The 16,103-nt window shown below is 39.1% G+C and overlaps 2 protein-coding genes across 2 annotated transcripts; one reads left to right on the top strand and one right to left on the bottom strand.

The window, feature by feature from the left end:
- Positions 1-3,267: 3,267 nt before the first annotated feature.
- Positions 3,268-12,485, bottom strand: FASTKD2 (FAST kinase domains 2). Its single transcript, XM_015868213.2, has 12 exons — positions 12,404-12,485; positions 11,562-12,317; positions 11,087-11,190; positions 9,598-9,706; positions 8,478-8,601; positions 7,727-7,866; positions 7,263-7,435; positions 6,694-6,854; positions 6,013-6,234; positions 5,078-5,162; positions 4,032-4,146; positions 3,268-3,522 (listed from the first exon to the last, which is right to left on the bottom strand). Exons 2-12 carry the CDS (start codon positions 12,261-12,263, stop codon positions 3,403-3,405), a joined length of 2,055 nt encoding a protein of 684 aa, XP_015723699.1. The 5' UTR covers positions 12,264-12,317; positions 12,404-12,485; the 3' UTR covers positions 3,268-3,402.
- Positions 12,403-15,804, top strand: MDH1B (malate dehydrogenase 1B). The gene is made up of 4 exons (XM_032445824.1): positions 12,403-12,589; positions 14,126-14,260; positions 14,420-14,562; positions 15,240-15,804. The coding sequence occupies exons 1-4, from the start codon at positions 12,422-12,424 to the stop codon at positions 15,787-15,789; spliced, it is 996 nt and encodes a 331-aa protein (XP_032301715.1). The 5' UTR covers positions 12,403-12,421; the 3' UTR covers positions 15,790-15,804.
- The last annotated feature ends 299 nt before the right edge of the window (positions 15,805-16,103 follow it).

Here is a 16,103-nt window from a genome sequence, read left to right on the forward strand (position 1 = left end):
TTTTTCCCAGACCCTCACTTTTCTCATTCTTTGTAACTTCACAAACTGTTTAACTTTCACTCAGATGGTACTAATTTATTTTCTGTTTGCACTGGAACCTTCTTGACCCTTGTAGCACACATCTTCTGTCCTGCTGTTTCTTACTCTCATTTTAGAGAGTTCACTCATCCCCAAATGGTTAATATTATCCTTGGGCCAGAGAAGTTTGCTGTCTAACATATGTTAACTCTTTTCACAATCTTTTCTTATTTATTATCTGATATGTGCCAGTGATTGGGGCTTGTTAGCCTTTGTGTGTGAATATTTTTCAAGTGACCAGGAGAACTGAAGGGGTGAATGATCACCAAATGCTATCTATAAATATCTATCAGCTCTATGCTTATTCTAAGGAAAAAACAAACGAACGAACAGAAAATCTAGCTTTAGCATTGCATTTTATTATTTTGTAACAAAGTAAGATTTATGAGTCAAAAAATGTCTAATAGAACACAAAAAAATAACAAGAATCATAACAGGCATTGTCTTTACCTTTGAGATTAGCAGTATATTCAAGTTTAGTATTTTAAAGCTCAAACTGAAGGAAATATTTGTGTGGGTCTGGTCTGCTTTCCAGATTGCCTTTCAGGCCAGGAATAAAATATGCTGCCTTTGTATATGAGTCTGGTCAAATGGTTACTCCATGCAGCTGACTCTGTCTTTAACTCATAGCTACATGATTATATTAAGTCCCATAATTGCTTTATCTTCTTTAAATAGCCTTCAATTCACTGAGGATCCTCCCATCCATGAGCAATTTCGTTTACCTAGTAAATAATCTACTTTCACTTCAAATGGGGTTGAGAACTTGCTACGGATTGGATATACCCTTGAAATATCTTTAGTGAGTTAAACACCACGGCAAGTATCTGGGTTCCATCTGTTAATAAGATACACTCCCATGTTGTATAAAGTAAAGCCATATTCAAGCTTCCAGGTTCAGAAGAAATTTTCCAGCTACTGCACTTGGAAAATGTTCCAAGTGTGAATAAAGGTTAGAAACACATCCCTCCCCAAGTCTGCAGGCAAGCTGGGGTGCAGCTCACATCCCATTGGCTTCACTGGTAGGTCAGTTAAATACATCTGTTAAGGTAAAAAGAAGGGATTTTGCTACTTTCACACTGAACAGTCCATGCAGTAAGAAAACCTATAGCAAAAATATTGTTAATCTTTTCCTTCTGACTTTAGTAAGCGTGATTCAGGGGAGAGAGGAGAATGTTTTAAATGCTTTTGGTTGCACAAACCACATCTTTTTTACTGTGTGAACTGGACACCTAAGAAATCTGGGTGTGTTTAAGATGTTGCAGCAGAATAGCTATTAAGTAAAAGTAATAATGAAGCCACAGCTCTTAAATCGCAGGCAGCAGCTACGTATTGCTTGGAACTTTGAACCAGTGTAGATGACAAAAAGTACTACAGTAGCATGTGCAAGATATTTTAATAAGCAAAGTGATAATTATGGTAGACCACTATACTTCCATACTGATTGTTTAAATATCCATCTATCTGTAATGTGTTTGGAAATACAAAAGTAAAGATGGTCAGCTAATTCAGTGTAAAGTGCTATGCCATTGGCTTGGCAGCTTTTGTTCAGGCTGCTGGCATCCAAGATAACAATACTTTCCTACCTCCTGTTTTGTCCCTGAACAGATGGAACAATGATCCTGTTACTGAGAACCTGACTTTAAAACCTGAAGCAGAGGGAGCCATTCCCCCGTCCAGGTGAGAGCCACAGCTGACACTGAGGTAGCTTGGTTTGCAAGGCCTCCCCTTTGAGCAGCACCAAATGCTATCTCAAACACAGCGTTGAGCACCACTGAAGACTCCAGCACAGACAAGTATTTTTCACCTCCTCCAGTGCTGGCCAAGGCACTGGGATCAGTTGGCCAGCACAGAACGTCAGAATGCCCTCCAAATGATTTACAGGTGAGTTTGTATAAACAATACTTTCTTCAAGCAACAAATATAAAAACAGCTCAATGAACTTCACACCAAGTCCAGCAGATTAACTCTGGACTAGATGTTAAGTGTTACAATTGTATAAGTTCTGTTTTACAGCTCTTGCTGCATTTCAGGGAGTGAGATGTTAGGCAGCTGTCTGAGCTTTCTATGCCAGACTAATATTTGTTTCCTTCATAAATGTGCACCATGCTCTTATCTATATGTTCTACTTGCAGTTGCACAGTGAGTTTTTTTTTGAGCAGTCTTCTTTTTCACTTCATCTTATCACTGTAGTGGGTTTTCCACATGTGCATACTACTTCAGAAAGACAAAGAACATAGTTCTTGCAGGTTATCAAGTGAAGCAAGAGTACCCCCTTCGGGTAACGTGCAGTCACTGCAGAAAATACTGCAGTTTCCCTTCATGATTATTTGGCTGTAGTTATGGCAGAAAACAGCCTGTTGTTTACAAATACAGGTATGTTCAGACTTTCCTGTGTTCTTGCTAAGTACCCCAGTAACTTCAGCACAATAGAGGTATTTTACCTGTAGGTGTTATCAAGAAAAGATGTATCAGTTATCTCTGCTCTGTCAGTTCAAAGGTCTGAAGTTGTTTTCAATGTGTAGGCCTATGCCAACATAATAAATTCCACCTCGCTGTTCTCTTTTAATACAGAACAGAGCAGAGAAAGTGCATCACAGTATACAAGGAACAAGCTGCAGGGGGTTTGCTTGTTTGTTTTGTTTGTTTAAAAAGCTGTGGAGACTGTTGGGAACAGGGAGCAAGAGTCAATTTATAAGGATGTGACAAATGTGTTCTGAGGCTGGAAGCCTCAACATGTATTGCAGGAGCAGTGGAGCAAAAAAAGTTCAAAAGAATAAACATACAATGACTGGAACCACTTTTGTCCCAAACTTCTGAAAACTGGGTGAAGTTGATTTCTTTAGGAATTTTTCATATAATTTTGGTTTATTTTTTTTTTTAATACATCCCTTAGGCTGAGTTATTTGATAGAGCTTTTCATAAAGGTTAATGCAGAAGATAATGTGGGCGGGATGTTGGAGAAAATCCCTGTAATGCCTACTTGTAAGCCAGGTTCCAACTGTGCTTCATAACTCTGAGTTCAAAACTCTGATGTAGCTCATGAGGAGAGAGTTTGACTTGGGGAACAGGAGAGGGGGAATTGCCTATAAAATTATGGCATTTCAGCAGGGATAGATAGCAGGATATATTTCAGGTTAATCAAGTAGTAGTTTCACTAAAGAAACCCTGCACTAACAGCAGACGTGGTTGACTTTACAAGCTTTTCTAAACCTTTAATACTTCAGTAGTAATAGGTAGTTAGGCAAAAAACTGCTTATATCTTCTATTAAAATCAGTCTGTTATTTAAACAGGAAAAAGAGATGTAAAATTGTTGGCTTTCTTTAATTATTATCACACAAATTTACTTCAGAAAAAGGGGAAACATTTTCAGAATAGATTTTTCCTTTCAAAAACTCAACTGCACCTTCATTTGTCAGTTCTTGAAACTTCTTGTTCAGGACCTGGAACAAGGGAATACAAAAGGAAACGTTATTTTTAGTACCTGCAGCAAACCTACCCTGTCCCACAAACCCGTAAACCAAGCCTTCACTGCTGGCAAGGCCACAGGGATTTGCTGTATTTTGCAAGTTAATTTGAAGAATCATTTATGTTTAAAAAGAAAGAAAAAGGAACAATAAACAGCAATTAAAAAACCCACAGAAATAAGCTAAAGTCGCATGGAATTTTAGATACAAACAATTCAGGGGCTTAGCTTTTTTTTTTTCTTTTTTTTTTTTTTTAAATTCCTGAGCAAGTTAATATTTATTTCACTGCCAGTGTTAAGTGGTAGCTTGTCTTTCAGAGCTCCTCTGTTCCTTATGACACAGCCACCTTCTGTGTAGATATGCTGTGCTATTAGCACTTTGATGAAAGCTCATAATTCCCTTTAGAGCTTGTTCTGCCAAACAAGTGTTCTTATCGCTGTGCTGATAATATGACTTAAAACAAGAGAAAACAGGACTCTTCTTACCAGAATCACATGATAGCCCAGTTTATTTAGATGCCGCTTCTTCATTGCAAGTTTCCCTTGGGGGTGTGTTGTACCCAAACAAAAAGCAGACGGAGGAACAAAGAGAAAAGCCAGTCTACAACCGAAACCATAAGACAATTATTCAATGATGTCTTTTAATGGCACAGAATACACAGGTATCTTTTTGTTAGGCTAAATATTAAGACATTTCTTTATCTCTTTCTCCATATTTCACAAAAGTTTACATTTACCCAAACTCCTACAGCAGGATTAAGTCCTTAGATTTCTACTTCACCTATAATAAGAAGGAAATACCTCACTCTAAATTCTACATTTGGATAGCTTGTGCACCTGTTTTGATCATTTACTAATACTAAGGGTCAGCTACTTCTTGCCATTGAACCTACTTAGGTAAGAAAAGAGGCACTCTGGGAGTCAGGCAGATTTTGTTACACCTTTCACTAGCTAAAGCAAATTACACAAAATACTCTGCTGTACAGTGATCCAGAACACAATTGTAAGATACCCAGTTCTAGTTAAGGCTTACTGAAATGATGGATGTCCCACTTCAGTTAGCAAGAGGTTTTTCTCACACAAGATGTTTTATTTTCCAATATAGTATTTCAGCAGCTGAATTCATTGCTAAAATATTCACTGGGATGCAAATTTTGGAGACTTAGAAGAGCTGATTTTTTTTATTTTCAACTGGACACAGAAGTACTTGGAATTTTATACCATAATGTTTTTTTTTTCCCCATGATTTTATTCATACTTCAAAATCTGTATCAATAGGAGGCTGAGACATTCCTTCCTGTGTAATTGTCTGACCCGCTCTCTGAAATGAAAGTAGCTTCTGTCAGAAGAAGGTAGTGAGCTGAATGCATTGTTTTTCTCAACTCAACCAATGTGTGGCCATTTCTGTATGTTACTGTGAGCGTAAATAAGAAACCATCTACTTTGCTTCTGCAAATCAGTAGAAATAATAACTGGATAGAATAAATAAGCAAAACTAGCTGGCTAGTTTAAAAAAAAAAAAAAAAAGGCACCTTTGAACACTTGTGTCAGCTTGACTGTCTGTTGAATTTATTGAAAGCACTTTTTTTCTGTCTGAATCCATCCAGATTTCAAAATCTGAAAGCAAATCAACAAACGGTTAAACGCTGCAAGAATCTGCAATTAGCAACCCATGTAGCCCATTTGAAGAAGTTACCAGACACTGTCACTGCTGTGCTTCTCATATCTGTTCTCGAGCAATTTATTGGTTGTTCGGATTGGTTGCAGGGAGGGAAAAGCAGCTACAGCTTGCACACCTCCAGGAAAAAAGAAGTGGTGCTTTGTTTTTGTTTTTCTTTGAACTTGCAGACATAAATTTATGAAAATACAATCTTAAGGAAACTTTGATCTGAGTCTGTCAACCTACTCAGATTGTCCTGTAGTCTGAGAAGAAAATGAGTACAAATATCACACAAAACCTGGTAATCTGGGTTTGCTAGCAAATACAAATCAAAATGTGCAAGAAACCAAATGTTATTAAATGATCATCCTGCAAAGATTGTATCTCATTTCATAAATGAAAGCTGACCTCACACATAATCTAGAACTAAAAGGAGAAAAAAGAGAACAGAAGGTAGTGACTTTTTGCTCTTAATTTAGCTTTAGTACTACAATGTCTATTGCCTAAAACCAGTTGTACACATTGGAATTCTATGCAGTTAAGATCTGCTTGCTGATGCTCAACAAAAAGTCCAAGTTAGTTTTGTAAATAAAAGCAGTCGTAATGTTTTAGTAAACTGAAATTTACAGAATATCCTAGAAAATAATATTGAGCAATCAAAGAAATCATTTTTTAAATAACTGTCTTCAAAATTTTACCTTTTACTGGCCTGTAGCTTATGCAGATTTGTTACCACCTTATTATTTTAGTGATTATAAATCTACTTTAAAAAGTAATAGCATACATGACAGTAATTTGGAATCATACCAATGTGATACTCGTGTGGCAGCTGAACGTTTTGCCGAAACATGTTCTCATCTCCCAGAAGTTCTAGCAGTGCCTCCCGAACCTTTCTGAGATGAACAGATACTAATGAGGAGAAGTTCTCAGTTGGCACGAATGCAGGCTTCACGAAGGAAGGGCTATCAAGTTCCATACATGTTCTCACGCAGTGAAGCATCATTTCCCTTCTTTCCTTGTAAAGATCACCTGAAAATGAATACAAAAGTTTTACATCCAGTGTATCACCTCACAACATTTTTCATTTTGTTGTCTATTACAGTCTGTTCATATTCCAGGAACTAAAGCTGGTTTACAAACATTAAGACCTCCCATATTTTTTACAAGAGCCTGAACATCTGTTGAATATAGAACCCTTACCTCTCAACACACTTCTACAATTTTCACTAATCTCATATCCATCTGTGCGCAAACTATTTAACTGTAACCAGCATGGAGTCCAAGACAATAAACGTGATGCCCTAGTACATAGCTAGAGAATATGGTGTCACTTAGATCACAGTTACTGCGTCAGCTTTTTCTTGCAAATGTCAGGTTTAATGCTAATGGAGTTCGTCTTTTCTAAATTATGAACTTCAGCACAATTACAACAAATTATGTATGGAGGTGCACTATGCTTTTAAAGAATATGACAAAGCAAGGCCTGACCTGACACAAGTTCTTCAAAGTTGTCCTTTTTCAGCAGCTGATCGAGTGCACGATGAGGAAGATATCCTACGATGCAAAGTGAATACACCGCCTTCAGCAGTTCTGTGTTGGAAATCTGGGGTAGGTACTTATTCAAGCAGCTATGAAGAGTCTCGTAAAACCTTTCCCAAAAGCAGAAGGAAAGTATCTAAATAAACAAATAAGACTATACAAACTGTGGTTTTCAAACAATTTCAAAAGTACGACTTCGAAATTATTATCTCTTGTATAATCCTATGTTCTTTAATCCACCACTAGCATTAGAATCTTTGAGGCTACAGCTACCTATCAACAGACTTAGTTGCTTCATCAGTCTAGTTCCAAGGAAACATCCATTTTCATTTACAGAAAAGAATTTCTATGTAATATAAAAAATACTAAAAGCACAGCAAATTTACCTTATGGATTAATAAGTCTAGGTTATGGACTTTATCGCAAGTGGAATCAAATACCACTTGCCATTCCATTTATTTCCTTATATTGCTCTATGACAGCTATGTAACACCAGACATTCTCAAATGAAAACCTACAAGTGATGTTGGTCTCTGGGAATGTAGTTGAGTCGTGAATACGCTCGAAGAACAATCAGAAGGCTTTTCAAGTCCAGGAATTCAGAGTCCTCTGTAATTTTCTCAGCAAGAACACCCATCAGTTCACTGGGCTGAAAGCCAAGTGTCTCAAAGGCAGAAAGAAATTGGATAATCTAAAACAAAACACATTTTTATAAGGTCAAGTGAAGTGGATCTTTTGTTTTCAATAAGAAATAATTATAATGAAAGCAAAACCTTAGCATCCTTTTTATCTGTTAATTTAATCTGCAAGTCAACAAAGAGAAATGCATTTATGAAAATTAACTGCAAGAATTTCAAAGTGACTTTCATAAAAATATTTTTTTCCAGAGACCAAAGATATACATGGAAAAAGGTAAAACAGAATGAACCATACACTGCTTATTTTATTGCTACTACTGTAAAGTACTTGGTCTCAAACTCACCTGTCTCTTGTCCAAAAGATAGACAACGGAATTAACATAGTCTGCTACTGCTGAAAACAGTTTTGCATTATGGTACTGGAGACTGTGACAACCTTCCAGAATAAGAAGTAATCGCCAAAACGGAACATCCTGAATATTCTCTGTAACATAAAAGCAAAAAGAACAGATGATACAAATCAATGAAAGCCTGAGTTGAAAAAGATGAAGTACCAAGAAGCAATGCTCTCTCTGAACTCCTACACTATATGCTGCAATGAGTAACACGCATGTCATAAAAGACAGTGACTGCAGAAGAAAAGAGGACAGCTATAATGAAATTCAGTTAACAAGGGAAGAACTATATAAAACTCAATGGAGATTTAGTCTATTAACAAACTGCACCAGTCCACTGATCTATCTTTTAATATCTATTTCCCATTCAGATTTGTTTTAAAAGCTTAACTACAATCTACTTTTTATTGCTATCCTTCTCTTCTTTTTACGAAATAATGCGTACAGAAGAAAATCAAAGAAAAAAAATGCATAATTCGAGGAAATGTTAAAAAGGGTAGAGACTACATCAACTATTTGTTATCGTTATCCATCAGTAATTTTCTATCTCGCCACTATTGAAATAACTCTACATTACTGTCTCATCCTTTAAAACAAAGATGTTTCCTGAGTTTAAAAGGAAATCAAGAAAGGGATGTGAAACAATAATGAGGAATAACTTGGCACAAGGAAGGGAAATTTAATAAACGCTTCTTCTTACCCTGGATCTTTTTACTGCAGGCATTCAGGATTGGAATTGAACGATAATTCATTGCAACAAGACCCAGAAACACACGGTGAGCATTCGGGTAAGTCACGTGGTCGATCTCTCTCAAAACTGCCACCTAAAGTGAATTAGAATTTAATAAATCCTTCATTCTCCACACACACTACTACTGTTTTATTATAAAAAACTTTTCACCAAAACTTCGCCAAATTTCTTAACCTGTTCAGAGTTACAAGAAAGAAAAAGGAGCAACAGAAAAGGAAAAACATAAAGTAAGTTCTTTTAATTTCTCAAAATGCAATTAGAGCAGATCAAGTGTTCTAGATCTCTTGTCACTCAGCAAGTTCACAGCAATTTGCCTTCATATGGAGTTTATAAAGGAAGTCTCACTAAAACTTATTTCTTAATGCTGTGAATATATACGTTATGCTAACTCTTAACAAAAAGTAACAGGAATATAATTATCACACATGACATTTAGATTACTGCAATTACTAGTTTGAATGTGTTTGAAAACTGTAAGCCTTCAACACGATCCAACCCCATACTAAGTAGCATATTTTTAATACAAACATCCAGCTATAAATGTGCACTGAGGCACAGAAGAGCATCTCTGATCACAGAATAGACTTCATTCATAGAAGCAGTGATTAGGCTAATAAAAGTGACAGCAAAAAATGAGTCTAGCTTTATTGGATATTAAAAGAACAATATTCCTACTGTGTGCATATTGACAGGTAAATTACAAAATGCACCTACAATGGAAATACAGTTTCATGTCAGTCTTCCAGCTACAGGACAGCAAAGGGAATCAGGGTACAGCCTATGCATTCTTTTGTGAAATACTGGGTGGCCAACCCAGAGGAAAGGGAACAACTATATTACTGTCTCTACTCCTTTTGTGCAATTCCCATTGCTATCTGTTCCCTTTCACGGGGTAATTCTTCCAGCTTCCAACTTAAGTTCTTTTTACAGATATAGCTGGACCCTGATTGATACACCAAAACCTTTGTGTATTTCTTTTGTGCACCTGGAAAGAACCATACACAATTTATAAAATAAAGCAAAAGAGCAGTCTCTGTGGAAGCAAAAATGAACTTCCAGACAAGTTTACCTCTAATTTCTTTTTCAGAAAGACTGGAGTATTCTTTCCCATACATTTCATCAAGTTTTGCAGTATAAAGATATCTCTGATGCTTGGGAGTCGCTGCTCTACTAGTAATCTGAGGAAGAAATGCAAGGCCATGAGACAGTTTCCTTATTTCAGCAAAAACAGGTAAATACCCCCATTTTCCCTCATTAGTATATTCCCAAGTTAAAGCATTAATTCCTTTGCCCCCTTACACTGTGTTTTTGCAAGGCCAGCAATTATGCATGAAGTAGTTGCAGTTGGAAATCATTACACTGGTACAAATATATGTTTCTTTAATGCTTCCTGATACTTAAGTGCTGTCCCTCAAACTCTGAATATCAGAAACACCTTCCTTGGTACTACAGGTAACTGCAAAAGTGCATGCTGTTAAGCACTGAGGAATTAACACTTCTACAGAATGCAATGTATGTTTTATAACATCCAGGAAACTTAGAAATGAACACTGACAGCAACCTTGTGCAAAAAAATGAACAAGCTGTTTCGTGAGTGCAGAGACACAAGGGTAGCATAGCACAGAAGTGCATGACGAAGGAGTTCTGTTTTCCTAGCACTGCCTTTTCTGGCTCAGAGGGAAGTATTATAACTGTTGTCTCTGAAACACTCTTAAATATACCTACTCAACAACTGAAGTACAAAGGGTCACTGTCTAAGGCAGAGTATTGCTGTGAAATTCATTGCTACAGATGCTGTTCCCTCAAACAGACAGGAGAATAGCCTATAGGTGGATCTCCTGCTTTCTACCTACAAGAACTGAGTACCCGAGCTCACAGGAAAACATGCTTTTTGTGTGTCACTAACACATCCACCTCTTCAGAGCAGGTCCTGACTCAGACCAAAAGGACTAAACTACAGCAAGTTTTGTGATAGCCTCAGTAAAAAGAAACTCATGTAAATCAGCAGATTGGATAACCGTACTAATCTCATTAGCCTAGAGAAAATCATTACAATCAAAGAAGTTACTCTGATAAAGCACTTGCCAGAAAGCTTTGCTGCAGTCATAGATAGACAAAATCAAAACTTGTTTTCATCTTAATTTTTCCTTACTAAATTAAAAGGAAATAGTCCCCGGCTGTTGACCAGTATTTCTCATTGTGATAAATCAAAATACTTCATCATTTAGACTAGATTTATTACCTCCTTTTTACACACAGGTAAAACAGAGGCAGGTAAGGTAACCTGACCAAAACAAAACACAGTGGTGGAGATCCAGTCAGAATATGCAGTGCTGCAGAGTGGTCTAACATCCTATGCTACCAGCAGCCTTTCTGCTTAGAACTGAAAAGACAGTGCCAAAAATCACTGTCTTGTACTGCCTTTATCTCACGTAACATCTAGATCCTAAAACCACAACACGTCTTTTATGCACAGACATTCCCTATGTGATTTTTAAAGACACACATATTCAAACAAGATTTAAATACTAATAACATGTGTAAGATATTTTTCTCACTGTAATCCAGCTTGAAGAGCGCTCACATTCTTGTCTTCATCCATCCCAGCTAGCGTAGTTGCCAAAACTGACATACAGCGGCTATCCAGTTGATTGAGCTTTTCCTGTTAAAGGAGTTTAACAGTGCTACGTTACTTCAGATCAGTAACAATTTCTGAAAAGAAAGCCTCTCAGTTTGTACCTGTCATCCTGTCTTCCCATCAGAAGTCAGTTTGTATGATTAAGCCTCCACTGATCTCCACAGTTAGGAAAGGGTAACAATTTTTCAGACTTCTCTCGGTTACACATGTGAAATTAGGCAGTGGTTTTAAAAATTGAAGGAAACTAAATATGCATACAGACTAAGGGAGCCCTGTTTCCTCTGAACATCAGGCTGAAGCGAAGATGTAACCCAAACCTCCCTGATGTTGTACACCCTCCCAAAACTAACCCTGGTGTTTCAGCCCAAACATCCATGAGGGATTTTGATGCTTACCTGGCACACCCTCAACAAAGTCTGGACCAAGAGAGTGTTCTGAGGAACACCGAGGTTCACCACAGCGTGCAGACTGAACACCAGGTCACCCCGTGTCATCCTTCTGGAGTCCCGCAGCAGCTGCTGACAAAGCCTGACGAAGGCCGGGTTCTCAAAGATGAGCTGCTTCTCGTAGCGCCTCTGGTCTTCTGACATGTTTCTCAGGAGCTTCCAAATGGTAGTTATACAGTTTGTGAACTGCTTAGAGGAGACAGCAGACTCTGAGGCCAAGTCCAGTACATCGCTAGGACAGGCACACTGATCGAGTCTGTTAAAGAACTGTTCATTTTGATCCAGCACCGTCTTCGCTCTGAAGTTCTGCACATCGCCCTCCAACTTCTCCAGTTCCAAGGAGCTTTGTGGAGCCTGCCTGCTCACCACAGCCTCTCTACTCTTTTCCTGCTGTACTTCATCACCTGCACTGAAAACATCTGCCTTTTGAGACAGAAATCGAAGAGGTGATCCACGTGGAGAGGGAAAAGTATTTAGGAACAACTTCCTGCAGTTGACGTTCTGCAGGCAATCCCAGTGCCTGCCGCTCCATACAGCACTCCTGTTTGTAGCAGCCAATGGTCTGGGCACGGGGCTGCGCCTACACAAGTACCTGACGGCACTCAACAGGTAACCCATCTTATTATTCATCTGTGCCAGCGGCTTGCACATCGGTGTGAAATGCTAACTCAGGATCAGGGATCTGAGCAAATCCAGGAAAGCGGCCTGGAAAAAGAACATAAAGTCACTGATGTAAGTCAAGTGGAGCTGATACAGGCTCTTAAGTTATACTGCTATGGAGCAGCGGTTACCTGGCTCGGGACGGCGCCATGACACCCAGCCGCCATGACACCCCGCCGCCCTCCGCGCGCACGTTCTCGGCGAGCCTCGCGAGAGCTACGGCGAGAGGCGAGGGACAAACGGCCTCGGTGTGTTGCCGCGCAACGGCAAACGGAGCGTTGGGCGCAGCACGGGCATGGCCAAGCTGGTGCTGGCGGGTGAGAAGAGACTTAGGGGCTGTGCGGGGCTGCGGCGGGCGCTTGTCCCCGCTGCCTCTGCCGCCTCTCGCCCCTTCGCTCTCCCTTGAGCTCGCTGTCTGCCCGTCACCCCGCCGCAGCCGCTTTCGAGTCAGCTCTGTAAACCTTACTCCACCGGGAAGCTTCTCTCCCTGTAGTGCTGCCCTTCACTGGTGCGGTGCAGTAACACTTCGGTGTTGGTTGAAATACTCTTACTGAATTAAGGCTTGTTTGGCCTCTGGAATTACCCTTTCTTTGCAGGTTAATTTACTTGCCCCGATGCTTTCTGACTTGCGTGATACTGGTCATTCAGGCTCTGTGTGAATCTGGAACCATTCAAAAAGCATTAGACTTGTTTGTATCAGCTAGCATCACAGAGCATTCTTTTAGCCATGCTGTTGTGCTCCCGCAGGTAGGGCAGGCTGCCCACAGTATGCCAGGGCCGAGCTGCTGGCTGACTACCTCCAGGCTAAGCTGCCAGCCTTCAGCGTGCACAAGGTGGTTTGGCACCCCAACAAGTGGCAGGTAAGGAGCACAGGTCCAGGTACTCACCTCTAGTGAGTCTTACTGTTCTGTATTAGCAAGTGGGTAGGCAAGCACAGGCACGGCAGAGCCTTTGGCTGCTAGTGCCAACCTGAAAGAGAGTTTGAACATTGTGATTCTGCTCTTCTTGTCAGTCTTACCACAGGATATGGGCATAAAATGAGAGCCATGTATATTTAGTTGATAGGAAGCTGAAGTTCATCATTTCTTACTGAGCATATGTAGCTATTCGGCCTGCTGCTCAGTAGTTTTTTGCGTGTTCTGTATATGCTTGCTTTGCCATCAGGAGCATTTCTGGCACTCAAGGGCTTTGCATTACAATAGGAGCATAAAATTGAATCTCACGTATTTGTTTACAGTATGGACAGGTGTCTCTGAGTACTTTGCTGTATTCCCATTTGTTCATTCTACTTGAAGACACTTTTACATGTTGCTGCATATTGTGTGGACACTTTAAAAAAGAATGGGGGGAAAAAATGCAGTACTACTTAACAAGACAGACAGCACTGTGATGTTTTTACCCATTATATTTTGCTTGACACCCCAGTGAGTAGCAGTTAACCTCTGTAGCCTACTTTCGTCCCACAGAGGGTATCTGCTTCTTATCTACTTACATTCTCAAGGAATCTCAGGATTCCTTGTAGATTGCAGCATTTCTGTGTTCAATATCACTAAGAGAACAGAGCAAATTACAGCAGTAAAGCCAAGTGGAAATTGCTTAGACCTTTTGCTATGTTGCTGGAATATTATAGTATGTCAGTGTAACTTTTTGTCAGTCTGCCTTTGGGTTTTTTGTTGTTGTTGGTTTGTTTTTTGGTTTTTTTTTTTGTTTTTTTTTTTTGGAACGCTGGTGTATGGATAAATTTTAAACACTTTGTAATTATGTATTGAAAGGAAAAAATGTGTATAACTGTAACATATAAATGTTAACATGCGAACAAATATTAAAACCATCTGGGGAGATGTTTGCATTAGCAGTGGCTTCAGGATGTTTGTAAAATGAATGGATGGGAGCACAAATGGTCTCCAATCATTTGGAGAGAACTGCTGGACCGTGGAGGCAAGGGTCTGCTTCTGGGAGGACTTAATGAATTTCTGGAACATGCTCAGGTAGCGAGAAATTCTTAATACTGTAAACCCATCATTTACATCTCCTTATAGCATTGCTGGTTCTTATTCCTCCTTCAAGTGTAAAAGCTATCTTTTCCAGTGTTCCCTTGCTGTGTTTGAGCTGTCATTTTATTAGAGAACATCTGCTTTTGTTCTTAGCGCTATTATGGCATCACCTCAACGATACCGACTGAGGAAATTTTGGACATCGCCAAGGAGAACCTACAAACATATGTGGAGTCTGAAAAAGAGCAAGAAGAGTTGAGAAGTCTTATCAACCCTTTGCAGATCTGGATCACCAGGTTAGAGTAGAAAAGAGTACGATTTTCACTCTGTTTCAGAAGAATACAATTTTCCTTATCACATGAGGTATAACCAGCTGAAGTTATACGTGAATCCATGTAATCTGCTGATCTGAATTAGGACTCTCATCCCTCACCATGAGCATTCAGTGTATGAATTGAAAACTATTTCTAGTTTCATTGCATTTTGTTCCAGTGTAAGTGGCTGATGTGAACAGGTGTCAGTGAGCCCCCCACATCACCTTGTGGAAAAGCAAGTATTTACAAAATAAGCTGTAATGCAACTATTTTACATTAAATATTTTTGGAAATATTTCAATAGTCTTTTGCAGTTTTAGCTATAGAAATGTATGTATTTCCCCTACTCCCATCAAAAATACATAAAGCAAAGAAACAAATTTAAAAAACCTTCAAAATGATGGTTCTTTATTGACACTTTTAAATGACAACATTGCTTGAAATGTATAGGATGAAAAAACTTCAAATGGAAGAATATTCCAACTTTTTTATTTTTCACACATTAAACTGGGAGAGCAATAAAGGATCCAAGCTGGTTATCTTTTTAGACATAATCAAATGCAAAGGCAGGATCTTCGTGTTTATTGATGTAATGCTTCTGCACAAGCAGTGTACAGTGGTTAACTATAATTTATCTATATCCTTTTTTTTTTAATCAGTGCATCAGCTCCAATCTGCTGTCAGCTTATCCCTCTGCTGGCAAGTGGTGATGTGTTTGGAATGACCACAGAAATCAGTATCCATTTGCTTGATACTGTCCAGTTTAAGGAGTGTCTTTCTGATATTGTAATGGAGGTTGAAGACATGGCATTCCCACTCCTCCGTGGTATTTCAGGGCACACTGAGTTGGATAAAGCTTTTATTCAAGCTGATGTTATCATTGTTCTTGATGATATCCTTCCAAAAAGAGACACCCAAACCCTTGAGAACTGCATTATAACAGTGTGTGAGATCTGTAAAGTGTATGCTCCCCTGATCGAGAATAATGCCAAGAGTGGAGTCAGAATAATTTCAACGGGAAAAACATTTGTAAACCTTAAGGCGATGATGATTATCACATATGGCCCATCCATTAAGCCTGAAAATGTCATTGCTGTTGCAACATCCTGGGAAAGTGCAGCTAAAGCCATGGTGGCCAGGAAGCAGAATATGAACCCAGCAGGCAAGTATTTGTGTGTTCTGAGAGCATTTGGGGTATTCAGTGGCTAGGCATCTTTGAGAGCATGTATTTCATAGAACAGTACAGTTGATGTCTATGCAAAAATGCAAGCACAGCTGTGCACCCGCTGAATTGCACAGCTGTACAGAATGCCAGGGTGTGACTAGCAGGTGCTACCATTCTCTTTCCTTACTGATGTTTGAATCTCTGCCTGATCCCATAAAAATCAGTTTTCTTGCTAACTCTCATACATTGCCTGTCTATTCTTGTATCTGTACTGCGTTGAAAATATACTAAGCAGGACTGAGCTTGTGAGGCCCCATCTGGAGTACTGTGTCCAGGTGTGGAGCCCTCAGTACAAAAA

Source organism: Coturnix japonica, chromosome 7, assembly GCF_001577835.2.
Source record: "Coturnix japonica isolate 7356 chromosome 7, Coturnix japonica 2.1, whole genome shotgun sequence".
Taxonomy (NCBI): domain Eukaryota; kingdom Metazoa; phylum Chordata; class Aves; order Galliformes; family Phasianidae; genus Coturnix; species Coturnix japonica.